This window comes from Lepus europaeus, chromosome 5 (assembly GCF_033115175.1).
Source record: "Lepus europaeus isolate LE1 chromosome 5, mLepTim1.pri, whole genome shotgun sequence".
NCBI classification, from domain to species: Eukaryota; Metazoa; Chordata; class Mammalia; order Lagomorpha; family Leporidae; genus Lepus; species Lepus europaeus.
Genome location: NC_084831.1, coordinates 17,727,348 through 17,755,206, shown reverse-complemented (window position 1 = coordinate 17,755,206; position 27,859 = coordinate 17,727,348). Strand labels below are relative to the sequence as shown.

At 55.7% G+C, this 27,859-nt stretch overlaps 1 protein-coding gene across 2 annotated transcripts; it reads left to right on the top strand.

Annotated features, from left to right (window-relative positions):
- Window positions 1-27,334, top strand: IFNLR1 (interferon lambda receptor 1). 2 transcript variants are annotated; one of them, XM_062193168.1, is made up of 7 exons: window positions 1-74; window positions 5,656-5,779; window positions 15,200-15,381; window positions 18,911-19,053; window positions 21,897-22,056; window positions 23,586-23,713; window positions 24,914-27,334. In XM_062193168.1, exons 1-7 carry the CDS (start codon window positions 17-19, stop codon window positions 25,790-25,792), a joined length of 1,674 nt encoding a protein of 557 aa, XP_062049152.1. In that variant the 5' UTR covers window positions 1-16; the 3' UTR covers window positions 25,793-27,334. The 2 variants fall into 2 exon arrangements, with proteins under 2 accessions (XP_062049152.1, XP_062049150.1); XM_062193166.1 differs by having other exon boundaries at window positions 23,583-23,713.
- The last annotated feature ends 525 nt before the right edge of the window (window positions 27,335-27,859 follow it).

Sequence of the window (27,859 nt, the reverse complement as noted above, 5' to 3'; positions counted from 1 at the left end):
CCGAGCCCGGGCGGACATGGCAGGGGCCGGCCCCTGGGCCTCCCTGCTGCTGTGCCTGCTTCAGACCGCTCCAGGTAAGGGCGCGGGGCCGTGGGGCCGGGGAGGGGGCCGGGGCCGCAGCCTGCCCACCGCCACCGGAGCCCGCGCGGGGCGCGGGTGCCCGTCGGCCCTGCCCCGGCCCCGGTGTGCGGCTCCCTAGGACTGAACACAGGGGGAAACGAATTCAGGTTCCCAGCTCCGGCCACGGCGGGCAGAGACGGGGGCCTTGAAGCCCAGGCTGGGCGGTGATTTCCAAGGTTGCCGGCTGCGCCGCCTTCCTTGCAGGGGCACCGGTTTCCGGGACAGGGACCGGGACGCGCCCTGCCCCCGAGCCCATGTCCCTTCGGGTTCCCCAGAGGGGCTTCCCGAGCGGGGCAGGGGGCTCTGGCCTTACCTGAGGCCAGTTTGCTGAACCCTCACTGGTGAACAGGGTGGCAGGACACAGGATCCGTGGGCACTCCCAAAAGTCCATGGGAAACAGAAGTGACAGGTAAGTTTATTTTGGTGCAAAAACTTTTTTGAAGCCTACATACGCATAGCTTTTTCATAATATGTATTTTTAAAGTTTACTTATTTATTTGAAAGGCAGAGTTATAATGAGAGAGGGAGACAAACACAGAGAGAGAAAGAGAGAGAGAGAGGGAGGGAGGAACGGAGGGAGGTCTTCCGTCTGCTGGTTCACTCCCCAAATGGCCGCAACAGCCAGGGCCCTGCCAAACAAAGCCAGGAGCCTGGAACTCCATCTGGGTCTCCCACATGGGTGCAGGGGCTCAGGCACTTGGACCATCGTCCACCACTTTCCCTGGTGCATTGGCAGGAAGCTGGATTGGATGCTTAGCAGCCAGGACTCGAACCAGTGCCCACATGGGATGCCAGCTGCATCACAATGATGGCCCCGTATGTATCTTCTATGAACTTTGCCAAGACCCCTTATATGCATGGTTGAAAATAAATTTGGACTGGAATAAACTTGTATTTTAAGTCCACTTTCCACAAACTTTTGGAAATGCCTCTGTATCTTGGGATAGGAGCCAAGCCCTGAACCTCAGCTTCCCATGCCTCCAGCCCATCCACACAGGAGAAGGTCCTCAGCTCACCCTCCCCAACAGCCTCCTGATCTTAAACGCAATTTAAAGACCCATGCTTTCTGAAAACCCAGCATTAGCTGAGCAGCTCCTTTGTGTGGGCGCCACCTCGTGCTTTCGCTTCCAAAACTGCCTGTCTGCTGAGGCCGATGGGACTTGTCCTTTCTTTTTTTTTTCACTTGAAAGGTAAAGTTACAGACAGTAGAGGCAGAGAGAGAGAGAGGGAGAGAGAGAGAGAGAGAGAGAGAGGTCTTCCATCCACTGGTTCACTCCCCAAATGGCCACAACAGCTGGAGCTGGGCCATCCAAAGCCAGGAGCCAGGAGCTTCTTCCAGGTCTCCCACACGAGTGCAGGGACCCATCTTCCACTGTTTTCCCAGGCCACAGCAGAGAGCTGGATCGGAAGTAGAGCAGCCAGGACTCTAACCAGTGCCCATATGGGATGCTGGCACTGCAGACAGAGGATTAACCCACTGCACCACCGCACAGGCCCCGTGACTCTTCCTTTTGAGATGGGGAAACTGAGGCTCAGAGCAGTGTTAAGGGACTTGCCTGGGGCTGGTGCTGTGGCATAGCAGGTAAAGCCACCGCCTGGGGTGCGGCATCCCAAATGGGCTCCAGTTTGAGACCCAGCAGCTCCAATTGTAATCCAGCTCTTTGCTAATGGCCTGGGAAAGCAGTAGAAGATGGCCCAAGTTCCCTGTACCCATATGGGAGATCTGGAAGAAGCTCCTGGCTCCTGACTTCGGATCAGCCCAGCTCCGGCCATTGCGGCCATTTAGGGAGTGAACCAGCGGATGGAAGACCTCTCTCTGTCTCTGCCTCTACCTCTCTGTAACTCTGCCTTTCAAGTAAATAAATATTTTTAAAAAAAAGGGGGGTGGGGGTGGGGGCTTGCCCAAGAAGCCAGCAGAGGTGAGACGCACAGAGTAGAGCGTCCTGGGGCTGGAGTGAGCGAGGGGTGAAGCGGGCATGGGATCTGCGGTGGGCAGCAGCGGCTGCAGGGCTGTCACCTGCCAGGCCGGCCCTGTCACCTCCACAGCAGTGCTTCTACACCTGCTGAGAGACAGTGGACCTGCGCCTGGGGGGAGGGGTCCTCAGTCCCTCTGTTCCACTGTCAGACCCAACAGACTTCCCGGCCGGGTCTGGCCGAACTTTGACCCAGTGGTTTTATCATGGATGAAACATAAACCCTGGCTCCATGGTGTAGGGTGGAGTGCAAATCCCACACTCACTGGCTGTGTAGCCCGGGCATTACATTTAACACTTGCTTGGGTGCCTCCTTCCAGCCCACTCCACAGGGCGACTGTGCTGCAGCCTGCAGGAGGTTTGTGTAAAAAGTGCCAAACCAGTGTCCGGCATCCTTGGAGGCTCAGCACTCTAGCCGCCTGATTTCCCAGGTGGCCAAGCTCGAACCAGGCCCCTGCCCCGCCCATGGGGTCCCTTACAAGCAGCCTGCACACGGCCTGGCCTTCCTGTTACCTGCCAGGAGCCGGGAGCCACGGCAGCATGAGCATCCCGAGAGGTGGCTCCAGCCAGAGGACACAGGAAGGCGTGGAAGGTCCCCAGTCCCCACCTCTGCGTGTCAAAGGTCCAGAGTTGGCAGCCCAGGCTGAGGAGCCACTCTGCGGGCTCTCGGGGGCACTTGGCCCTCCCTCCCCGTGGCCGTCCTGTAACTTGGGTGGATTTCCACCGCGGCCCGCCCAGGAGCTTCTTCCAGGTCTCCCACACGAGTGCAGGGACATGTCGGAGCTCCCTTAGGGCAGGGATGGAGGAGCCCTGCGCCTTTTTGAAAGCCCTGGCATGCAGTGGTGAACAGATAAAAGAACATAGCTGGACAGACCCATGCGAACCTAGAGGAAGAAGTGGGCCCAAGGGCCTGGATTTGGGAGCTGAGCCTGGGACTTTTAAGTGGAGAAGGCCTCAGTTTCCTCATCTGTAGTGGGATGGTCTTTTTTAAAAAATATTTATTTATTTTACTTGAAAGTCAGAGTTACACAGAGAGAAGGAGAGGTAGAGAGAGGTCTTCCATCTGCTGGTTCACTCCCCAATTGGCTGCAATGGCTGGAGCTGCAGCAGTTGGAAGCCAGAACCCAGGAGCTTCTTCTGGGTCTCCCACATGGGTGCAGGGGCCCAAAGACTTAGGTCATCTTCCACTGCTTTCCCAGGCCTTAGTAGAGAGCTGGATCGGAAGTGGAGCAGCTGGGACTTGAACCAGCGACCATATGGGATGCCGGCACTGCAGGCGGCGGCTTTACCCACTAAGCCTCAGCGCCAGCCCCAGTGGGATGATCTTAAGAAATCCCTGCCTCCAGGGGGTTTGGTGAGGACTAAATGAGAGAACACTGGCTCACGGTGAGGACCTAATAAACGTTAGCTACTGCCATCATCCTCCTCCCCCTCCTCACCACCACCCGCCTCCTGGGGGATTGGCCGGAGCCTGGTGAGCCCCGGGGGAAGCCGTCAGGAAGGGATCAGCCTGATGACCTGGCCAGGCCGCACTGGCCCAGGCCTCACGGACATCGATAAGGAGCGTGGACTTTATTCTGAGGGCAAAGGAAGCGTGTGGAATCGGGGGGTGGAGTGAGCCCGTGCGTATTTGGGAAAAGGAGAGCAGTGGGAGGAGGGGCCAGGGAGGGGAAGTCGGGGCTCGTTAAAGGGGGTCAGTGAAGGCGTCACCGAGGCGGTGACGTCAGAGGACAGCGACAGAGCCAAGGAGCGAGCCTGGTCTACACCCAGGGGAGAACTTGAAGGCAGAGGGAACAGCACGTGCAAAGGCCCCCGGTGCTTCTGGAAGGCTGGTGTCGCTGGAGAGGAGGGAGCAGGGGAAGAGGAGCAGGTCCGACTGGGCGGGGCCTCGGAGCTTGGGGCACAGTGTCTGGAGGGGGTTGAACAGAAGAGAGGCGTGGTCAGACTCTTGTGTTAGCCTGGCTGCTGCGTGGACCAGGGACTGCGGAGCAAGGTGTTTGGGGAGCTCCCGGCTAAACAGGGGTTCTAGTCCTGGAGTGTGGGCAGTCCCACGCCAGCAGGAAAGGGAAGGAAGCTGCATGTGGACTTTTTTTTTTTTTTTTTTTTTGACAGGCAGAGTGGACAGTGAGAGAGACAGAGAGAAAGGTCTTCCTTTTTGCCGTTGGTTCACCCTCCAATGGCCACCGCGGCCAGTGTGCTGCAGCCGGCGCACTGCGCTGATCCAAAGGCAGGAGCCAGGTGCTTCTCCTGGTTTCCCATGGGGTGCAGGGCCCAAGCGCTTGGGCCATCCTCCACTGCACTCCCTGGCCACAGCAGAGAGCTAGCCTGGAAGAGGGGCAACCGGGACAAAATCCGGCACCCCGACCGGGACTAGAACCCGGTGTGCTGGCGCCGCAAGGAGGAGGATTAGCCTATTGAGCCGCGGCGCCAGCCTGCATGTGGACTTTTCCATGTGCCCTTCAAGGGACACCTGTCTTAGCTGGTGGACGGCCTCATACCCACCTGTCCAGCCTGTGACCCGGGGCTTCTCACACGGGAAGCTTGGTTTCCTGGCAGATGCCCTTGGGGCTCTTACCTGGCCCAGGGGCTTCTCCCTACGTCCCAGTGAAAGCCCCTGGTTCTTAAAGTGGAAGGTGTACCTTCAATACCCGCCAGGATGGGCCATCAGCTCAGAGATTCAGAACTTACAGGTCCCGGGTAGGGTGGGGGGCTGTGGGTCGAGAGAGCAGTCCCTGTCTCAGGGTCACATGAGGCTGGAGGAAGCGTCAAGCGAGAGCCTGCGCATGGCGGCGGGCAGCAGACAGGATGGGGTAGGGGGTGGAGGGTCACTTTCAATCAGCAGGGAAATGCCTGAGTGGTGCATTTAAACCGGAGCCCGGCCAGGAGAGGCGCTCCCGGGCCGGCCAGGATCTGCAGCCACCCACTAGTGCTCTCCTGCTTGAGTTCTATTTGGAAGGCAGACAGACAGACAGACCAGATCCAATCTGCCCGTCACAGCCGAGCGTGGACCAGGGCAGAGCCAGGAGCCAGTAACTCTATGTGGGTGTCCTATGTGGGTGGCAGAGATCCACTTGCGCCATCTCCCGCTGCCTGCCGGGGTGCACGTTAGCCGGAAGCTGAGATCAGGAGCAGAGCCGGGACTCAAACCCAGGCGTTCCGATCTGGGATGCAGGCGTCCCAGGGGTGTGTTAACCGCTGAGCCAAGTGCCCGCCCCAGGGGCTCCACTCCCAGTGCACAGCTGGGACTGGGAGGCAAAGCATGCTTAGACGTGTTCATTCGCTCGACAAATAGTTCCTGGGCAGCTGCGGGCAGGCAGGCTCTGGGGGACCCTCCAGGCATTCTGCTGCAACCCTCTGGTGCCAGGTGGGTGGGCGCTTCCTCTGGTGGCTCAGATGGGAGCTGAGGCCTGGGGAGGGGCAGGAGCTGCAGCCCAGCTGCTCTGTGGCCCTCGGGTCCTCAGACTCAGCCAGCACCTGGCCGCCCGTCACTGCTCCGTAGCAGAGGGGCCCAAGGCGCGCCATGCAGGAACTCCAAGCTCCATGTCCTTTCTCTGCCCCACAGGGAGGCCCACTCTGGCCCCTCCCCAGAACGTATCGCTGCTCTCCCAGAACTTCAGCGTGTACCTGACGTGGCTCCCAGGGCCTGGCAACCCCCAGGACGTGACCTACTTTGTGGCCTACCAAAGGTAGAGGGGAGCTTGGGGCTGGTGAAGGGGAGCCCGGGCTCTGGGTGGGGACCCTCTGGGCTGGCTGCCTTCAGCATGGTCTGCACACAACAGTTCTCTGGGTCCGTAGCTGATGGCACAGGCAGGTATTTGGAGAGGGGCTGCTGATAAAAGTCTGGAGGCAAGAATGCTGTTGGGCAGGAAACTGTGGTGACAGGCTTGCTGGGCACGGCAGCGGGGCTGGGTGGAGCTGGGAGAGCCAGGGGACCGCATTCTTGCGCACTCTGGCGTTGCCACTGATTGGTGAGGACACAAGTGTGGCCAGGGGGCCGTCGCCGTCCCCTGGGGAGCCTGGGGACTCAGGCATGGCCAGGTGCTCATGCTGTCCCCACAGAGCGGCATCTTCAACGTGGAAGCCCAGACAGCCACGACCAATGCAGGGGAGGCTGAGACGGGTGCAGACGCGCCACCTTTGGGCACGGTGGGGTTGTCTGAAGGTCTTCAGTGGGAGACTGAAGTGATGGAAGCAGCTGTCGGGACTCAGGGGCACCTGGGGAGGCGGGGGAGCAGGAAGGGGAGGAACGGCCGGGTCCTCGGGCCCCACCCAGGGCCCAGTGCTCCACTTCCTCTCCCAAGAGCAAGGGCGGGCACTGTCTTTCCTGTGTTAGAGGGGAGGGGAGGGGGCCCAGCAGGCTGTGATGGCGCCGGAAGGGGAACCCGAGCCTTCCTGGCCCCACAGAGCCCCAGCCTCAGCAGCTGCAGCTCTGAGCAACAGGACCGGCTCCGGCGAGGGCCGGCTGCTTGGAGCTCTCAAAAGCCAAGCGGTGACAGGTGGCAGACAGCGCCACCACCACCAGCCACGTCCCTGGGGACGAAAACCTGTGTGGGTAACGGAATAAAAGGGAAGTTTCGTCTGGGTGTGAAATCTTGTGGAATCCACGCGTAGTTTTTTCCCAGCACACACTTTGGGTGAACTTCATGAAGAGCGCTCGTAGTTGGCTAAGTCGAAGGGCCGGAGCAGTGCGGCTGGTATAGGGGCGGAGCCCCCGTCCTCTGGACCTTTTGATACTGGTCTCCCGTGTTACAAACACCTGTGAGGACTGCAAAATGGTGACGTTCTTCTTCTGTTTTGTTTTGTTTATACTTTTAGCTAGGATTTTTTTTTTAAGATTCATTTTATTTATTTGAATGCCAGGGTCACAGAGAGAGGTAGAGACAAAGAGAGAGGTCTTCCATCCACTGGTTCACTCCCCAATTGGCCGCAACGACCGGAGCTGCGCCGATCCGAAGCCAGGAGCCACTTCTGGGTCTCCCACATGGGTGCAGGGGCCCAAGCACTTGGGCCATCTTCCACTGCTTTCCCAGGCCATAGCAGAGAGCTGGATCAGAAGAGAAGCAGCCAGGACTAGAACCGGCGCCCAAATGGGATGCCAGCGCTTCAGGCCAGGGCTTTAACCCACTGCGCCACAGCGCCAGCCCCAAGCTAGGATATTTTTAAGTGTTTTCATTTTATCTTAAAATTGGAGAGAGAGAGAGAATCTCCATGCACTAGTTTCCTCCCCAGATGCACACAAGCCCAGGCCAGGCTGGTCAGGAGTCTCCCATGTGGGAGGCAGATTCCAGCACCTGTGCCATCACCTGCTGCCTCCCAGGGTGTGCATCAGCAGGAAGCTGGAATAGCTACGATTCTAACCAGGCACAGGGCATCAGGTGGGGCTCTACCAAGCAGCAACTTAACCCCTGAGCCAAATGTCTGCCACAACTGGCAGTACTCTCGTTATATTGTGGCTCTTTCATTAGTTGGAGTTACTTTATAAAGAGTATTTGCTAACCAGTGACACTCTTCAAATAGGCAAGACAGGATAAATGCCTGTATTTTTTCCCTTTTTTTGCCCTGTTCTCAAGGACACAGAAAATGATACAATGAAAATGACTCATAATCGCTCATTACTCATTTTCTTTCTCTCCAAGTAGACATGGTGATGTCTTCTAGGTTAATTGCTCTTTTTGCCCAAGGGGTTGTCTCTTTCTTTCAAATACAGAAAATTTGGGGCTGGTGTTATGGCATTATAGCTGGTTAGTGTCCTGGTTACTCACTTTTGATCCAGCTCCCTGCCACTGTGCCTGGGAAAGCAGCCAAAGATGGCCCAAGTACTTAAGCCCCTGCCTCCCACATGGGAGACCCAGATTGCCTGCCAGGCTCCTGGCTTCAGCCTGGCCCAGCCTTGTGTGCATTTGGGGAGTGAACCAAATGAGTGGAAGCGCTCTTGCTCTCTCTCTTTCTCTCTCTCTCTCCCTCTCTCTCTCTTTCTCTCTCCCCTCTGCCTTTCAAATAAGTAAATAATTCTTTAAAACTATAGTAAATTCACTAGACTATGTGTTGATGTTGGTCATTTGTTCTGGGTTGATATTTTATTATTATTTTGGTTTTTATTTGAGAGGCAGAAAGAGAGAGGGAGAGTGGGAGAGAGCTGTCATCCGCTGGCTCATCCCCCAAATGCCTGCGACAGCCAGGACTGAGCCAGGCTGAAGCCAGGAGCCAGGAACTCCATCCAGGTCTCCCACGTGGGTGTCAGGGAGCCAGTCCCTTGAGTCGTCACCACCGCCTCCCAAGGTCGCTGTAGCAACAGGCTGGGGCAGAAGCAGCTGCAGGTGCAGATGTCAGGTTCTCCCGTGAGGACGGGCGTCTTAGCCAGCACCTTACCTGCCCGGCAAAACAGCCACTCCTCCGAGCCGACATGTACAGGTACTCACCAGTCTGTTACTGCGTAGTTCCAACCTTTTATTCCAGGAAACTTAGTAAATTATAGTTTTTAGACTTTTTTTTTCTGTTCCACTGCTTTGATTTTCTTCTTTTATTATCTGTATGTTGGATCTTTTTCTGTCTTCAATATCTGCCTTTTCCCCTCAAATCCCATTTATTTATTTACGCTGTCTCCAGACTCGTTTAAAATTCCGTATGCTCCGTGTTTGAGAGCAACATGTCACCTACATTCGCTTCCTCAGTGACATTTACTTTTCTCTTAAACATTAATCCCCTTTTAGCCGATAGATTTGTATCTGAGAGTGCACATTTCTTACCACAGCCTGGTTGAATGGATTCATTTTCTTTTACAATCAACATAATTGGGTTTCAACTTACGTAGAATAAATGCTCCCATTTTGAAGTGCACAGTGTGATGAGTTTTGGCAAATTTCTACCCTTATCTCACCACCGCCATCATCAAGAAATCAAACAGCTCCAGCACCTCAGATGTGCCCTCCCTGCCCTCTGCATCAGTTCCACCCCATCCCACCCGGAGCTAGGCAACCACAGACTCCCTCGCTGACACAGATTAGCTCATGTTCCAGAATTTCATAGAAATGGATTTGTGCGGCGTGCACCTCTTCATGTCTGGCTCCATGATCGCAGCAAAATGTTTCTAAAATAAGGGGACTTCAAAAAAGTTCATGGAAAATTTGAATTAAAAGCTTAAAAATATCAACTTTATTTCTCAACATAACTCCATCAAGTTCAAGATACTTTTCTAAGCAATAATACCAGCCACTTAGTCAGTCCCTAAACAACTGGGGGTTCTGGGACTCTGACCACGATAATGCGGTCATCTTGACATCGATAACTTAATCCAAGCGGTGCCCTTTAAAGTTTTTTTCTTTTAAGATTAGGAAACAGGAGCAGGTGCTGTGACACAATGGGTTAAACTACCACCTGCGGTGCTGGCATCCCTTATGGGCACCGGCTCAAATCCCAGCTCCTCCACTCCCGATCCAGCTCTCTGCTGATGTGCCTGGGAAGGCAGCACCCACGTGGGAGATCCAGAAGGGTTCCAGGCTCCTGGCATCAGCCTGGCAAAGCCCCGGTTGTTGCAGCCATCAGGGGAGTGAACTAGTGGATGGAGGATTTCTCTTTTTCGCTCTGTAATTCTGCCTTTAAAATGAATCAATAAATTTTTTTTTTATTTTTTTATTTTTGACAGGCAGAGTGGACAGTGAGAGAGAGAGACAGAGAGAAAGGTCTTCCTTTTGCCGTTGGTTCACCCTCCAATGGCCGCCGCGGTAGAGCGCTGCGGCCGGCGCACCGCGCTGTTCCGGTGGCAGGAGCCAGGTGCTTCTCCTGGTCTCCCATGGGGTGCAGGGCCCAAGCACTTGGGCCATCCTCCACTGCACTCCCTGGCCACAGCAGAGAGCTGGCCTGGAAGAGGGGCAACCGGGACAGGATCGGTGCCCCGACCGGGACTAGAACCCAGTGTGCTGGCGCCGCAAGGCGGAGGATTAGCCTAGTGAGCCGCGGCGCCGGCCAATAAATCTTTTAAAAAACAAGATTAGGAACAAAAGTCAGATGGGGGCAAATCAGGACTGTAAGGGGGATTCTAATGATGCCCCACTGCAACTCTTCTTCTTCTTTTTTTTTTTTACAATTTAGTTATTTATTTGAAAGGCAGAGTTACAGAGAGACAGAGGCAGAGAGAGAGAGAGAGAGAGAAGTCTTCATTCGCTGGTTTATTCCCCAGATGGCCACAATGTCGGAGCTGGGCCAATCCAAAGCCAGGACCCAGGAGCTTCTTCTGGGTCTCCCACATGGGTGCAGGGGCCCGAACACTTGGGCCATCCTCCACTGCTTTCCCAGGTGCATTAGCAGGAAACTAGATCAGGAATGGAGCAGCTGGGACTCAAAACGGCACACATATGGGATGCTGACACTGCAGGCAGCGGCTTTACCCGCTATGCCACAGCACTGCTCCCACCCCCACCCCCACATTGCAACTCTTTTAAAAAAAAATATAGCCCTTGGTTGTGGGAGGAAGGAGCAGGAGCGTTGTGGCGGTGGGGAGGACTCTAATGAAGCTCGCCCAGTGTTTTCTGCTGGAGATTTTGCTCGCTTCCTCTAACACGCTCCCAATGAGCAGATGTGTGGCTCTCCAGAAAGTCAATAAACAAGATGCCTTGACCACCTCCCTCTGCAACCTGTCATCATGACCTTGGCTCTCAACATCTGCTTCTGCTTTGCCTGGCCCACGTCCACCCCTGGGCAGCCGTTGCTTTATTGAGCTTTGTCTTCAGGGTCTCATCTCCTGTGACAGTTCTCCAAACAGGTGCTTCCGGATCATGATCACATTCGCTTAATGAAAATCTCTGCTCTGCTCTTGCCGGCACCTGATCCGGGCACAACGTGTTGGCACCCACTTTAGTGCTGCAGCCCATCGAGACGCCCATGACGTCGGCTGTGGTCTCGGCTGCGGAGTATTGGTCCTTGTCAGTTAGGGCTCGAGCTCGATTCACTTTTCTCCTCGTAAATGGATCTGAGCAGCCTGCTGCCGTGGGCTTCGTCTTCCTCATCCTCTCCCCCTCCTTGAAACAAGCCCCCCATCAAAACCTGCTGCTTTCTTAGGGCACGGCCCCAGACATGTCACGCTTCTTCCACCCAGGCCTCACCGTACATTTGATACACGGTGCATTTGATTAGTTTTGCTTTAGATGTTAGCAGAATGCGTGTTGCCCTGAGAAGGACGGTTTCAGACTGATGTGCTGGCCTTCTTACAGCCTCAGACGACCTCCTGTTCGGACACGCTGTAACAAGTTCGTATCAGTTTACTTTGGTGGGAAAAAGATGTTGAAATCCATGGACAGCTTGTTCATCATAGGCATTTCCTATGGGATTTTTGAAGACCTCTCATATATTGGTGGCTCACTGATTTTTATCGCTGAGTGGTATTTCCTTGTGTGAGTGTGCTACGATTTGTTTATACATTTTTTCCATCTGGTGATATTTGGGTTGTTTCCAGCTGGGGGTGGGTGTTGGTTTGCTAGGGCTGCCGTATGCGCTCTAGCTCTTCAAAAGCCATGTCCTTCTCATATACAAAATACACAAGGTGATTTCCTTCCTTCCTTCCTTCCTTCCTTCCTTCCTTCCTTCCTCTCTCTCTCTCTCTCTCTCTTTCTTTCTTTCTTTCTTTCTTTCTTTCTTTCTTTCTTTCTTTCTTTCTTTCCTGATTTATTTGAAAGGCAGAGTTACTCACAGGGAGAGGCAGAGGCACCAAGAGAAAGATCTTCCATCCACTGCTTCACTCCCCAAATGGCCACAATGGCCAGGATGGGGCCAGACTGAAGCCAGGAGCCGGGAGCTTCTTCCGGGTCTCCCACATAGGTGCAGGGACCCAAGGACTTGGGCCGTCTTCCACTGCTTTCCCAGGGAGCTGGATCGGAAGTAGAGCAAACCAGGACTTGAAGCCATGTCTTTATGAGATGCCGGCGCTGCAGGTGGCAGCTTAACCCATTACGCCACAGTGCCGGCCCCCAAGGTCTTTCAGACCACTTGCTACTACGCAGAAGTATGGCTGACGGTAGGTTTAGGCAAGGACTTGTACAAGATGAGCTTGGGCAGACAGCCTCAAGAATCGTAACCTGTGCCAACATCTGCCCTAAGTACAAAGTCTCACCTAAGCATAATCTAAAGCAGGTGTGGGTGTGGCTCCAGGTGTGAGTCATAAAATTCCTGAGGCAAAATTCCTCTCCACCTATGAACCTGTGAGAGCAGACAAGTTATTTGCATCTTAAAAAAATGGTGGGACAGGCGTAGGGTAGACACGCTCATGGCACGGAGGGAAGACAGGAAAGAAGGGAATGCAGGTCCCAAGCAAGTCGAAAACCTGGGAAGGCAAATCCTGTCAGGCGTAAGGCTCAGTGCTCAGCCCCTGGGCCCACCAGGGCGGCGACTCCACCCTGAGGCCCTGTGTAGGGTCAGCCTGGCCTGCAGAAGCCAGGAGGAGACAGCCCCAACCTTTGAAACCAAGACACCGTTGGCCCCCGGGCCGTCGGCAGCAACGCTAGCCCTGCTGATTCCTGAGTGCCCCGCAGGTTCTTCCCTTCTCCCGAAGGCTAAGACGCGTTCACCGCCGAGCAGCTCTGCACCCTCCCGCAGGACCCGTGTTTCTGACCGTCCGCGTCCAATCCGGTCCTGCTCCTCCCCCTTCAGCCCAAGCTGGCAGTGTCTCTGCCAAGTTAATCCCATCTCCATTTCTGGCTTCTGCTGAGAGGGATGATAAGATCCAGGGGCGCCATGATCTCTTTATCAAATGATTTTCCAGCCGCCACCCTGGGGCTCTCTCCAGAACTGGCTTGTTTGCTGCAGTATGGACAGGCTGAGGATTTTTTTAAGCAATTCCTTCAGCCTATCTCTTCTTCTGCATCTCCCTCTTAAGCAGCAAGGAGAAATCAGGCCACATCTTCAACACTTTGCATAGAAAACTCTTCCGCTAAATATCCAAGTTCGTCCCTTTTAACGTCTGCTCTCCACAAAACACTGAGCACAATCCAGCCACCTTCTTTGCCGCTTTATGGCGAGGGTCACCTTTTCTCCAGACCTGTTCCCCTTCACGTCTGAGGCCCAACAGGAATCTTCGTTAATGTCTGTGTTCCCGCCGACCGTCTCTTTAAGGCCATCCAGGCTTCTTCTACCCCTTACCCTGTTCCAAAGACGCCCCCACGTTTTTATGTCCTTGTTACGTCAGCTCCCGCTTCTGGTACCAAAATGTGCGTTCCTCTGTGAGGGTGGTCCTGACAGTACCACGGACTGGGTGACTGAAACAACGGAGATTTGCTTTCTCCCAGTCTGGAGGTTCCAAGTCCATGGCCAAGGCCTCTTAGTTTCTCCTGAGGTTCAGTGGCCGTCTTCCTGCCGTGTCCTCACACGGCCGTTTCTCGGTGCTGGCAATCTCCTCCTCTTCTAAGGACACCACTCCTGTTGGGCCAGGGCCCTGCCCTTGGGACTTCATTTAACCCTGATTACCTCTTTAAATATAGTCACATCTGGGGAACACAGCTCAGTCCACAGTAGAGACAGTCAGAATTATAGGCTGCTATGAAACTTCATGTACAAGTCTGTGTGTGGACATAGGTTTTGTTTCTTTTTAAAGATTTTATTTATTTATTTGAGAGGTAGAGTTACAGACAGAGAGAGGGAGAAACAGAGAGAAGTCTTCCATTTGCTGGTTCACTCCCCAGATGGCCACAATGGCCCGAGCTGAGCTGATCCGAAGCCAGGAGCAGGGAGCTTCTTCTGGGTCTCCCACACAGGTGCAGGGGCCCAAGGACTTGGGCCATCTTCTACTGCTTTCCCGGGCCATAACAGAGAGCTGGATCGGAAGTGGAGCAGCCAGAACTGGCGCCCATGTGGGATGCCGGAGCTACAGATGGAGGCTTAGCCTACCATACCACAGCGCTGGACCCTAGACATGTATTTTTACTTCCTTTCGGTAGAAATCTAGGAGTAGAATCTGGAAGTTTGGTAACTGAGTGTGTAACATTGCAAGAAACTAGCATGTCCTCTCACCATGTAAGAGAATTCTAGTTACTCCATGTGCTTGTCAACACTTAACATTGTCCATCCTTTATTTAAGCCGCTTTTTATTTTTTAATGCTTTGTTCTTATTTATTTGAGAGGCAGAGAGAGAGAGAGAGAGAGAGAGAGCTCCCACCTCCTGGTCCACTCCCCAGATGCCTGTAGCATTCGAGCCTGGGCCAATAATTCAACCCAAGTTCCCAGGAGCAGGACCTCAATCCCTTGAGCCATCGTTGCTGCCTCCCGGGGTCTGCGTCAGGAGGAAGCTGGGGTTAGGGCTGGTGTCAGACCCAGGCTCTCGGGTGTGGAACACGGGCATCTTACTCTAGAGCAGGTCGAGTAATATTTCCTTATGACTGTAATGTGCATTTCCCCAGTGAGTAATAACATTGAACGTGTGTCCATGTGCTTTCAGACACTCATTTAGCTTCCTTTGAGACGTGACTATCAGAGTCTCTTGTTGTCCTCAGGCTTTGCTTAGGAGCAGACGCTTTTCATTTGCTAGAGTCCAGTTTCTCAGGGGCAGAAAGCTGAGCTGTGCCCTCCTTGCAGACGCACACACCCACGGTCTAGCCCCTCCTGTGGAAGCAGCCCCTCCCATCTTCCCCTGTGCTCACCAGCCTCCGGATTCATCTTGCTGTTGAGGTCATTGGCTCTCATCTCCCGCCCATCAGGCACAGGCCTTCGTCTCTTCTACAGTCACTGCCCATTCACCTGCTCCTGGAACGACGCCCAGCGCTCTTCCTCGCCTTCTCCCGTGACAGCCACACAGTGCCCTGTGCGTAGCAGCTGGCTCAGAACTATCTGAATGTAGGGACCCGGAAAACGGTCCCCAGCACCAGCAGTAGCCATGACAGCCCTGGGAGGGAGGCCATATGGATGAGGAGACGGAGGCTCCAGGCCTGCTAAGGTCTCAGAGCTAGTGAGGGGCAGAGCCAGGACCCCCACCCACATCTGTCTGCATTCGGAACCTGAGTTCTTATTCCATCTCAGCCGGCGGCTGCCTGGCTGGACAGATGGACCCAGGGGCTCTCGGGCTGAATGAGGGACGAGTGCTCCCTGTTCTCTGTGTCACTGACCCTGCCTCTGCACCCCGCCCTCAGCTCTCCCTCCCCCAGGTGGCGCAGAGTGGACAAGTGTGCGGGAACCCGCGAGCTGGTGTGTTCCCTGATGTGCCTCAAGAATCAGGACCTGTACAACAAGTTCAGGGGGCGAGTGCGGGTGGCTTCGTCCAGCGCCAAGTCCTCCTGGGTGGAATCCGAATACCTGGATTACCTCTTTGAAGGTGGGTTTATGGGGAAGGGACTGTCGGGCGGCTCTCCATCCAGAGACTTCGCCTGGCGATGTTGCTGTCCTAGCCACCTGCCTCCCACTTCTGCAGAGTGGGGGCGGCCCGCCATGGGCATGACCCTGGCCCCAGCCTTGGTGAGGAGGAGCCGTGCAGGTGGCCTGATGTGGTTTAGGGAGTTGGGGGAGTTCCAGTCTCACCAGCCGCTCGGCTTGCACCTGCTCCTCACGATGACAGCTGACCATTAGCTCCTGTTAAGAGCCACCTTGACCGTGAACTGCTCAATGAACTACTACTTTAAATACTTGTTCCTGCTTCTCTTTTCCCCAAAAAAATATTTTTTTAATTTATTTGGAAGACAGAGAGAGACAGACACGGAATCATCTGCTGGTTCACTCCCCAAATGCCCACAACATCCGAGGCTGAGCCAGACCAATCCAGGAGCCAGGAACTCCATCCAGATCTCCATTTGGGTGTCAGGGACCCAAGAACTTGAGCAGTTACCTGCTGCCCCCAGGACGTGCTTTCGCAAGACGCTGGATGGGAGGCAGAGTAGCTGATACTCAAACCCAAGCGGGGCCGGCACTGTGGCATAGCGGATAAAGATGTTGCCGGCAGTGCCGGCATCCCATATGGGCGCCAGTTCGAGTCCTGGCTGCTCCACCTCCCATCCAGCTCTCTGCTATGGCCTGGAAAAGCAGAAGAAGATGGCTCGAGTCCCTGGGCCCCTGCACCCATGTGAGAGACCCAAAAGAAACAGCTCCAGCTGTTGCAGCCATCTGGGGAGTGAGCCAGCAGAGAGAAGACCGCGCTCTCTCTCTCTGTCTCCACCTCTCTCTGTAACTCTGCCTTTCAAATAAATAAATAAATCTTAACAACAAACAAATAACCCGAGCACTGCAGTGAGGGATGTGGGCATTCCAGTGTCTCAACTGCTGTGCCCGACACCTGCCCCTCCTGCTTTTTTCTATGTTCACCTTCTCTGTTCAAGACAATTCAAAAAAAAAAAAAAAAACTCATTGCAAAAGTATTTTCTGTGCCCTAGAGAAATTTTGGAAGAAAAAGAATTAAAATATACAGGAAAAATTAATTTCCTATGGCACCAGAAATCCTAAGTGTTAACACGGGGTAAGGAGAGCGTTTCTTTTCTATATATTTTATTTCTACTCCTCATCACAAAACTGTGAGGTTCATGTTCACCGACTTACAATTTTTTTTTTTTAATTTAACAGGTAGAGTTATAGAGAGAGAGAGAGAGACAAAGGTCTTCCTTCCGTTGGTTCACCCTCCAAATGGCCGCTACCAAGGCTTGATGGGAAATTAATTCTCATCTGCTCCAGATGGCAAAAGGCACTGAAACGAAAAGATTCTTTCCAGAAGTAGGCCTTGGGGCCAGTGTTGTGCCGCAGTGGAACCTGCCACCTGAGACCCTGGCGTCCATATCTGTAGGCATCCCATAATAGTGCACCAGTTCGAGTCCCAGCTGCTCTACTTCCCATCTTGTTCCCTGCCAATGTGCCTGGGAAAGCAGCAGAAGAAGGCCCAAATTCTTTAGTCCCTGCTACCCACGTGGGAGACCCTGATGGATTTCCAGCCTCCTGGCTTCAGTCTGGTCCAGCCCCAGCCATTGCAACCATTTGGGGAGTGACCCAGCAGATGGAAAATCATTCTTCTCTGTCTCTCCCCATCTCTCTATAAAATAAATCTTTTTTTTTCAATAGTATTTTAAGCAATTTTAAAAAATATTTCTTAAATTTTATTTAAGAGGTAGAGGTACAGAGAGAGAGGGAGAGAGAGAGAGAGAGGTCTCCCATCCACTGGTTCACTCTCCAAATGGCTACACGCCCAGAGCTGGGCCAATCGGAAGCCAGGAGCCAGGAGCTTCCTCTGGGTCTCCCATGTGGGTGCAGGAGACTTGGACCATCGTCCACTGCTTTCCCAGGCCATAAGCAGAGCACTGGACAGAAAAGTAACAGCCAGGACAGGAACCAGCGCCCATATGGGATGCTGGCACTGCAGGTGGACTTAGACTACTACGCCACAGCGCCGGCCCCAAAATGAATCTTTTCTTAAAGGGGGGTGTGTGACATGGAAACACAGCCAAGTGTGTGACTAGCATCATCTGAAGCCTCAGGATAAGCAGATCGGAGCGTCTGTCCCACAAACGGCTCCAGGGAGAGGTGAAGTGGGGACTCACGGCGCCCCTCCGTCAGAGCGGGGTCCTCCTGGAAGCCTCTGCTGTCTCAGCTGGTGCTCGAAACAGAAAATGGATCAACTTGGAAAAGCGCCGTGGGCCTGGCTTCTCTCAGATGGAGTGGATCCCCAAGACCTGTGACGTCCTGAGCACCTCTACCTGCAAACCCTGCCTGGAATGTCAGACGAAAGAAGGCGGAAGGGGCAGGGCCTGGGGCACAGCTGACCCACCGGATGTCTGGCCCGATCCCCGGGTCCCGCGGACATGCTGGAGGTTAGCTGTGCATGGCCAGGGGCCAGCGTTGTGGTGCACACCTGCGGTGCTGGCATCCCATATGGCTGTGGTTCAAGTCCCAGCTGCTCCACTTCCGATCCAGCTCTCTGCTGTGGCCTGGGAAAGCAGTGGAACATGGCCCAAGTCCTCAGGCCCTTGCACCCACGTGGGAGACCCAGAAGAAGCTCCTGGCTTCTGTTTGGCCCAGCCCCACTGTTGCAGCCATTTGGGGAGTGAACCAGCAGATGGAAGAACTCTCTCTCTCTTCTCTTTCTCTATCTCTGCCTTTCAAACAAACAAACAAATAAATAAAAAGCATTGCATGGCGGGAGGGAATTTTAACTAAGGTTATGGACCGTACAATAGAGAGATGATTCTGAATTGTCTGGGTGAGCCGAGTCTAATCCTGCGGGCCCAGGAAGGCAGAGCACCTCCCCAGCCGGAGGCCGCAGCGATGTAGCAGGGGGAAGGCAGGGAGGTTTGCAGGGTGAGGAGGACTCCGGGGGCCGGTTCTGATGTGAAGGTGAGGGCGAGGCGAGGTGAGGTGCCCCCGCAGCCACAAGAGGCTTCTGGGTAACAACCAGCAAGGGAACAAGGGCGTCAGCCCGGCAGCTACCCGGAGCTACCCTCTGCTGGCAGCCTGAGCGAGGTGCAGCACGGCTCCGGAAGCAGAGAACAAGAGATGCTGACGGTGCCGCTGGCTGCTGTTCCTGCTCTTGGGTCACAGTGGCGCCAGGGAGCAGAGATGGAGGGGCAGGATGGGGACAGAGCAGGGACTAGGGAAACGCACAAGGAAGGCAGGCCAAGGGGGAGCCGAGCCCCCTGTAAGGCTCTGTCTCCCTGTCCATAATGGAGGCAGTGGGAACGCCCCTGCCAGGCCCGGCGCAGGCTTCCCGAGGCGGCTGGGAGGTGCGGGATGCACGGTGGGCGCTTGGCCAAGGCTGGCGTTGCCCCTCCCTTTCCAGGCGGGCTCTTTGGGCTGGGGGGGGGGGGCGGCGGCTTGGGGTGAAGCCCTGGGACCTCCAGGGGTACTCACAGGCCCTGTTTCCTTTCTGCCAGTGGAGCTGGCCCCGCCCACGCTGCTGCTCACCCAGACGGAGGAGATCCTGAGTGTCAATGCCACCTACCAGCTGCCCCCTTGCATGCCCCCGCTGGACCTGAAGTATGAGGTGGAGTTCTGGAAGGAAGGCACCAGAAACAAGGTGGGAAACCCCTTGCTCCCAACCCCAGGGCTCCTCACCCTCCCAGCCTGCTCACCTCCTCCAGGAAGGCTTCCCCATAGACCCCCATTCCTCACTGTGCGGTGCAGTTGAGCTGTGGCCCAGCCCTGCGCTCTCCGCCGATGAGACTGGTTCCACGAAGCCCGTTCTCACCCTTTGTCATACCTTAAATCACCTCTAGAGCACTAGTGATACCCAGCACCGTGTCAGTGCTACATAAGCAGCTGTGACATTGTATTGTTGGGGAATATGACAAGAAAATATGGGCACATGTTCAAGACAGAGACTTTTTTTAAAAATATATTATTTATTTGTAAGGCAGAGTTATAGAGAGAGAGCGAAAGAGAGAGGGAGATCTTCCATCTGCCAGTTCACTCCCCAGATAGCTGCAATGGCTAAGGCTGTGCCAGGCCAAAGCCAGGAGCCAGGAGCTTCATCCAGGTCTTCCGTATGGGCCATTCTCTGATGCTTTCCCAGGCCATTAGCAGGAAGCTGGATCAGAAGTGGAGCAGCCGGGACTCGAACCAGTGGCCATATGGGATGCTGGGGTCACAGGCTGCCACTGCAGAAGCAGTTTTTCTCTGAATGTGTTCAGTCTGTGGCTGATTGAATCCTTGGATGAGCAGCTGTGGATCTATAACCTCATCTAGCCTGATGTGGTACCCGCCATCACATGGCAACAGCATTGTGGATTTTGACTCAATAGCTAGTTGTGTTTTCAGTAAACCCTGGTTGAGGCGTGTGATGGGCTACAGGGAATCTACTTGCCAAGGCACCAGCTTCATGATGTAAACCACGGACCAGCTCGAGGGAGCAAAGCCAAGCCCCACCCACTCTCAGACTGGCGAGGCTGGCCCGCTCTATGAAGGGGCAGGTGGCGTGGGCTGCAGGATCTGTCTCGATGACTCCGCTCTGCAGGTGCAGCACCAGAGCAGCTGCGGGTGATGTGCAGGTGAACTGGGGTGGGGGGGGGGGGTGGCATCGCTGGCCTCTGACAAACAACAAGATGGGGGCACAGGCGAGTTAGGGCCACAGTTGTGCTTCACTGACCCCTGACTTCGGCCGGCGCACCGTGCCGATCCAAAGCCAGGAGCCAGGTGCTTCTCCTGGTCTCCCATGGGGTGCAGGGCCCAAGCACTTGGGCCATCCTCCGCTGCCTTCCTGGGCCACAACAGAGAGCTGGCCTGGAAGAGGGGCAACTGAGACAGAATCCGGTGCCCTGACCGGAACTAGAACCTGGTGTGCCAGCGCTGCAAGGCAGAGGATTAGCCTATTGAGCCGCGGTGCTGGCCGATTTTATTTTATTTTAAAGATGCATTTGTTTATTTAAAAGTCAGAGTTACGGGGGGGGGGGGGGAATACACAAAGAGAGATCTTCCATCCACTGGTTCACTCCCCAAGTGGCCACAATGGCCAGAGCTGAGCCAGGCTGAAGCCAGCAGCCAGGAGCTTTATCCCGGTCTCCCACATGGGTGCAGGGGCTCAAGTTCTTGGGCCATCTTCCACTGCTTTCCCAGGTGCTTTAACAGAGCTGAATCGGAAGAGGAGCAGCCTGGACTCGAACCGGCGCCCATGTGGGATGCCGGCGATGCAGGCAGTGGCTTTACCTGCTATGCCATAACACCAGTCCCTATGTGATTTTATTTTGTTTTGAGTAGTTTCTGTCCCATTTGTAATTTTAAAAATTTTATGTATTTACATGTTTGAGATGGAGAAAGACAAGGAGGACTCCCATTCACTGATTCAATCCCCCAAATGCCCACAAACAGCCAGGAGCCAAAGCCAAGATCCTGGACGACAATAAAATCTGGCTGAAGTGCAGTGGGCTACAGGGTGTCTACTGTGAAGTGGGTGACAGAGACCCAGGTACCCGAGCCGTCCTCTGCTGCCTCCCAGGATGCATTAGCAGGGGACGCATGCCCAGGCCCTCCAGTGTGGGGTGCAGGCATTGTGGGGTGCAGGCATCCTGACTGGCAGCTTACCCGCTCTGCCAAACACCCGCCCCCACATATGTCATCTTTTTTAATTTTTTTTTTCATTTATTTTTTTGATAGGCAGAGCGGACAGTGGGAGAGAGAGACAGAGAGAAAGGTCTTCCTTTTCCATTGGTTCACCCCCCCAGTGGCCACTGTGGCCGGCGCACCGCGCTGATCCGAAGCCAGGAGCCAGGTGCTTCTCCAGGTCTTCCATGCAGGTGCAGGGCTCAAGCACCTGGGCCATCCTCCACTGCACTCCCGGGCCACAGCAGAGAGCTGGCCTGGAAGAGGAGCAACCGGGACAGAATCTGGCACCCCGACTGGGACTAGAACCCGGTGTGCAGGTGCCGCAGGCGGAGGTTTAGCCTAGTGAGCCATGGCGCCAGCCCCACACATGTCATCTTAAAGTGAAAGGGAACAGGTTAATCTAACTTTCATAGCAGACTTTGTTTCCTCCAACAGAGTGTAACCGTGGGACCCAGGAATGACTAGAATGCGGCTGAGCGATTTTACATTTTCCCTCCTCTTTTTGGTGTCTGCCATGTATTTGGTGTGCAGGGCACATCTCCTTCAGGATCGGCCACTCTCCAAAGGCTCACACGGGCCATGCGACGTCTGCTGAGCCTGCCATGGCTGGGGGACCCCTGCCATGGGGTGGGCTCCTCCTGAACCTGGCCGCCCCGCCCTGGGAGGGCCGGGCAGTGCTCTGTCGATCTTGGTCTTGAATGCAGGGGCAGAAGAGAAGGTGCAGGGAGCCCGCCCTGCCCTCCCGCGGACTCCGCCCTGCCCTGGCCCCGCAGAGTCGGTCCCCACGGCGGCTCTGCCCCTCAACGCTCTTTCTCCCAACAGATCCCATTTCCGGTCACTCCGTACGGCCAGGCAGTCTGGGTGCCTCTCCAGCCCGCGGCCAGCGGCTGGCACTGCCTCCACGCCAGGACCATCCACACCTTCATTGTCCCCAGATACAGCAAGTTCTCCAAGCCCAGCTGCTTTTTCCTGGAGGCCCCAGGTGGGTGCAAAGGGCTTGTCGCATCGGGCGTGTTCTCCCTGGGCCTGCAGAGTCTCCTGGAGGGGGTGAACCAGGGAATGGAAGACTGTGTGTGTGTGTGTGCACACGTGTGTGACCCACTCACTCTCTCTGCCTTCCAAAGAAATAAAAATAAGCAAACATAAACATATTTATATATGTTTGTATAATATACATATAATACATATACATATATAATTTATATATGCTTATATTATCATATATATATATTTAAGAGACAGCCTCACCAAGATAAGACTCAGCTCCACCTCGCTCACTGTGTGTCTTTGGGCCTCTTACATCACCTCTCTGAAGCTTGGTTTCCATAATCTGTATGATGTATTTATTCTTTTTTTAAAAATATTTATTTATTTATTTGAAAGAGTTACACAGAGAGAAGGAGCAAGGCAGAGAGAAAGAGAGGAGTCTTCCATCCGCTGGTTCACTCCCCAGATGGCCGAAACAGCTGGAGCTGTGCCGATCTGAAGTCAGGAGCCAGGTGCTTCTTCCAGGTCTCCCCCATGGGTGCAGGAGCCCAAGAACTTGGACCATCTTCTACTGCTTTCCCAGGCCGTAGCAGAGAGCTGGATCGGAAGTGGAGCAGCCGGGACTCGAACCAGTGCCCATATGGGATGCCGGCACTGCAGGCAGCGGTTTTACCTGCTCCGCCACAGTGCTGGCCCCATATTTGCCCCGGCCCGCGGGGTAATCAACTAGGACACGAGGAGGGCAGACCTGAATGGAGAGACAAACCAGACACGAGAAGGGAGACCAAGACAGTACTCTGATCAAGGTCTCACTTTATTGGAGAAGGAGGTAGCTTACATAGTACAAGGCAAGGATTCTAACAGTCGAGGGTAAGCAGGGGTTATCTTACAACATAGTCCAAAGGAATAATTTCACAGGAATCAGCATCAATTTGACAAAGGGAGTTACAGCGAGGTCTTACAGCTACCTGACGTGCTTATCAAGGTACTGAAGCCAGATGGCCAAGCGCTAACCATATCAGTGAGCTGTACACATGGAATTTTCTAGTGGATCCTCCTTACGGGAACACAGTTGAAGTTTAATCTAAACAAAGGCCTATATAGGGAAACCAGCACAGTGGCTCCCAACAATATTCTTTTTTTTTTTTTTTTTATTTAAAAACAAGACTGTTCCCTTTAAAGAAAAGTGATTCATGTATTTGAAAGGCAGAGAGAGATGTGCCATCTACTGTTTCCCTCCCCAAAACCCCAGCCCGGGCTGGGCCAGGCCCAAGCCAGGAGCTGGGAACTCCGCCCGGCGTGGCTGGCAGGGGCCTGAGCACCGAGCCATCCCTGCTCCTCCCAGGGTGTGCGGCGGCAGGAAGCTGGAAGCGGGGGCGCGGCAGGCCCGGTGACGGGGAGGCGGCACCGGCTGCACCGGGCGCCCACCGCAGACGCTGCTCTGCATGGGAAGATGGGTGCGGGCTCTCTGCCCCTGGGGGCACGGGAGCCACTGTGGTTCTTTCGTTTTTCCCCCCTTAGCAGCCAACCTGGCCTTCCTGGTGATGCCATCTCTTCTGCCGCCACTGCTGGTCGTTGCCACGGGAGGGGTGGTCTGGAAGAGTCTCATGGGGAGCCCCTGGTTTCAACGGGCAAAGACACCGCAGGCTCTGGTAAGGCAACTGGGGGCTGTGGGCGGAGAGAGGCCGTCGGGGCTGAGTTCCAGGTCGTCCAGCTGGAAGCTCAGGCTGTCTTCCGGTGCAGATTCCACCATTAGTAGCACATCCCTTGGCTCCAGGGGCAGAATTGCCTCAGCCCCCGCAGAGAGTTCCAGAGGCCCCCAGCTCTGGGACTCAGGAGAGACGCCCTGAAGGGGAGCGGGGGAGGGAAGCCGGAAGTGGAAGTCTCAGAGGGGTCCTGCTTGGCCCACGGCTCAACCACAGACGTGCCGTGCCCAGGGTCCCTTGTCTGCTGGAGCCTCGCTCCCCTGGGTTCTGGGGGCCTGTGGGGAAGGGGCACTGGATAGATCAGGTGGGCGGGACTTGAGAAGCGAGGCTGTGGACCCTGGGCTGGGCGGGGGGCATGGAGGATGGATTCGGAGAATCCTTGAGTCCTGGCAGAGCGGCAGGGGGGATGGTCCTGGCTCCAGGACCCTGGGCGAGGTGCCCTGCTCCATCTTCTCCGGTGCACGCCTGCTCGGCCTCTGGCACCAGCACCTGCACCTGGGGCTCTCTCTCTGCCGCTGCACACGGCAGGCTGCAGGCATCGGGAATTAGCATGGCCGCCAGCCCTTGTGTCCCTTAGCAATGGTGGAAAATACCCTAGAGGGGAAGAGGTGTTTGCTCTGGTGGTTAAGACGCCAGTGTCCTCCATCAGAGTACCTGGCTCGGAGTCCCGGCTCCGGCTCCTGACTCCAGCTAGTGCAGGCCCTGGGAGGCAGTGGTGATGGCTGAAGTGAGTGGGTGCCTGGGTACCTGCTACTCACACGGGCCCAGCTTCAGTGTGGCCCAGCTCCAGCTTTTGCGGGTATTTGAGAAATGAACCAGCAAATGGGATCTCTCTCTCTCTCTCTCTGCTTCTCAAAAAGAAAAAAAAAAAATTAAAAAGTACAGCCCCAGGAGTCTCTCCCCTGGGCGGGTCCGTCCCAAGGTGCATGGCCCATGGCTCCCTGAGTCCCTGGCAGGATTCTCCATCTGCTGTCCTCGCGGCCGCTCGCTTGCTAACGCCCCCCACCCCTCCCCCTCGCGGGCTGCTCCCTTCCTCCTGCTTCCCAGATCACCTCCCAGAGAAACTGCGGCGTTGGGTCTCTGTCCAGAGCAGCCCGGACCCAGCCTGAAGCGTCAGCTCCTCTTTCCTGCCCCCCCCCCCATCAGGTGTTTTCTGGCCCCGGACGTCCCGTGGCAACCCTGCAGCCCAGCAGGCCGGAGTCCCTGGAGACCCTGCTCCTCTGTCCCCAGAAGGAGCTGACCAGAAGGGCCCCAGGCGCCACGCAGGCCGGGTCGGAGGAGAGCAGAGCTGGAGCCGAGGAGGCTGGGGACGACCCTGCGAGCTCCGAGGAGGACTCCGACGACAGCGCCTGCTTCCAGCCCTACCTCGGCGGGCCCCTCTTCCTGAGGAGAGAGCCCCCGGCTGCGGGCCACGCTGAGGCGGAGGGGTCCCGGCCAGGTTCAGCGGAGGCCCCCACGCCTCCAGGCCCCAGCAGCAGCTCCTCTGCCTGGGACTGCTCCGGGAGAAGCTACGCCAGCAACGGGGAGGCCTCCTGGGCCAAGGCTGGCTCCTCTGAATGTTTGGCCAAGAGGGGCCTGGGCCGAGAGCCAGGGGGGTCTGAGCGTCCGGGGCCTCCGCCCCCAGGGGCGTTCTCCGAGGGCATGGACTCCCTGGTGGAGCCCCTGAAGGATGACCCTGGCTCCTGGGCCACCTGGAGCTCCCCACCCCCACGGCTGGGTCTGCTCCCTGGGGAGCCCCCAGTTTCACTTCGGACACTGACCTTCTGCTGGGACAGCAGCCCTGAGGAGGAGGAAGGAGAGGAAGAGGAGGAGGAAGAAGGCAGGAGGGAATCAGAAAGTGAGCACAGTGACCCGGGCAGCTCGGGGGCTGAGACCCTACAGAGGCCCGAGGCCGGGGGCAGGGTGCCGGGGCACTACATGGCCAGGTCAGCCGGCCTCCAGCCTCTTACCCCACCCCATGCCACCCCCGGGCTCCCCAAGGAATCGGCACCCCAGCAGGACCCCGGAGCCTACGTCCCCCGCTGAGGCGGCCCACGTCCTTGCAGCTTTTTGAGAAGGCCCCGCCCACTGCAGGCTCAGTTCAAGAGGGGTGGAGAAAGGTGGGTCAAGGTCAGGGGTCTGTTAGGGGTCAGACCACCCCGCTGTTCCTTGGGGTGGCAGAACGAGGGGAAGCCAGGCTGCTGGGACGCCAAGGCTGACCACAAGGAGCTGTCCGGAACTTGGGGACGGGGTCCCAGCGGACACACACCTGATGCATCAGGGCCTGTGCCTTTCGAACAAGCTCCACCAAGCTCCCCCGACCCTGATTCTCGGCCTCCGGACCCACGAGTCCTGTGTGTGGATCCTGATAAAGGAAAATCCAGCTGGCAGAGAGCATCCGAGGGAACAGGTGGTGGACTTTAAGTTCATCTTGGAGTCATGGAATTGCAGTGTTTAACGCCGGGCGGACCTGGGTTCAAATCCCTGCTCGGCCTTTTGCCTTCCTTCTCTACCTCAGCCTCATCTACAGCTCCACCCAGCTGTGGTGAGCGGCCAGGGAGTCCTCCACATGGAGCCTGCCATGTCCTTGGTGCTCTCTCCTTGGCGGCTGGCAGGATCTCCACCCATCCAGGCTCCAAGGAGACCCCCAGCATCTCCCACCTGTGACCCTTACACCGAGAACACCCAGAGCCCCCACCTTCCAGCCTGCCCCCCCCCCCCCCAGTCGGGCTCGCCTTTGGGAAGAAGGGATGCTCAAGGCCACTTTCCTCTCAGAGCTGCGCTGGCTGGAAGCCGCCACAAGGGTGCGCTCTTCCGCGACAGGTCTGGATGCGCTTGGAGGCTCTGGTCCAGGAGTTCTCAGACCACCCGCATTCCCAAAAGGCCGTGGGTTTCTGTTGTAGGGGTGGCAGGGAGCCGCTGGCCTAAGGGCTCCCTCCCCGTGTGAGCCAGAGCAGCCTCGCCATGCCCCTATTTCTACACGGTGGTCTCGCACATGGGGTTGCTTTGGGGGCAGGGGCTTCCACTGTTGCCCGGTCTGCACACACTCACGGTCTGGGAAGCCCACAGCTCAGGGCCAGCTGCAGGGAGAGACCAGACCACAGCCGGTGACTTCCGGGGACGCAGCTGGCCCACTCCCTGGAGGTCGCCAGCACTGCGTTGCCTAGGGCTGTTTCTGTTCCTTAACCTTGCTGCTCTTTTGAAGATTTTTTTTCTTGGAGTTAGATTTCTGCTGTAGCCTGAGACTTCATTGTGCATTTCGGTTCCCTTCCGGCCGTGAGGTCGTCCACGGAAACCCTGGGCAGCATTTGGAAAGGGCGTGGGGATCGTGTCAGGATTTGTGGGGCGTGCTTAGCGCTTACTGTTTACATAACCCTTTTCTGCCCCGTGGCCGGGCACTGGGAAGCCGCCAAGGACAAGGGTCAAGGGGAGAGGAGGTGGTGCCCAAGTGCGAGGTGATGACTGCTGAAGCACTGTGACAGCTCTGCAGTTCCCGCCCATTCCTATGCATCTCTGACCCCATTTCTCTGTGTACGTTGTATTTAAATGACACCTGATGCTTGCTGGCATTGACTCCATGCTGTTTAAATAAAGAGCTCTATTTTTTTTAAAGAAAATTCTTTTTTTAAAGATTTATTTATTTATTTGAATGGCAGAGTTACAGAGAGAGAGAGAAAGCAGGAGCCAGAGAAAGAGGTCTTCCATCCTCTGATTTACTCCCCAGATGGCCGCAATGACTGGAGCTTCTTCCAGGTCTCCCACACAGGTGCAGGGACCCAAGCCATCTTCGACTGCGTTCCCAGGCCACAGCAGAGAGCTGGATCAGAAGTGGAGCAGCCAGGATTCAAACTGGCGCCCATATGGGATGCTGGTACTGCAGGCGGCGGCTTTACCTGCTATGCCACAGCACTGGCCCAAGAGCTCTGTTTTTAGAGAAAAAGAATCAAATGAAAATCTGTGTGTTCCTATCTCCCAAGGGCTCCTCCCCAGTCACCTGGGAAACCTGGCCATGAGGGCTGCGGCCGGGGTCTTGGATTGGGTCCCCCAGGCAGACCCAGAGATGAGCATTTGGGGTATAAAGCGGCCCAGTGAGCCCAGGTAATAGGGAAGGGA

Bases quoted from the DNA above. Each gene is read 5' to 3' on its own strand.
- IFNLR1 (XM_062193166.1), top strand. From the start codon at position 17: ATGGCAGGGGCCGGCCCCTGGGCCTCCCTGCTGCTGTGCCTGCTTCAG. The intron at 15,382-18,910 runs GTGGGTTTATGG...CCTTTCTGCCAG, and splicing joins CCTGGATTACCTCTTTGAAG to TGGAGCTGGCCCCGCCCACG. The intron at 23,714-24,913 runs GTAAGGCAACTG...CCCCCCCATCAG, and splicing joins CAAAGACACCGCAGGCTCTG to GTGTTTTCTGGCCCCGGACG.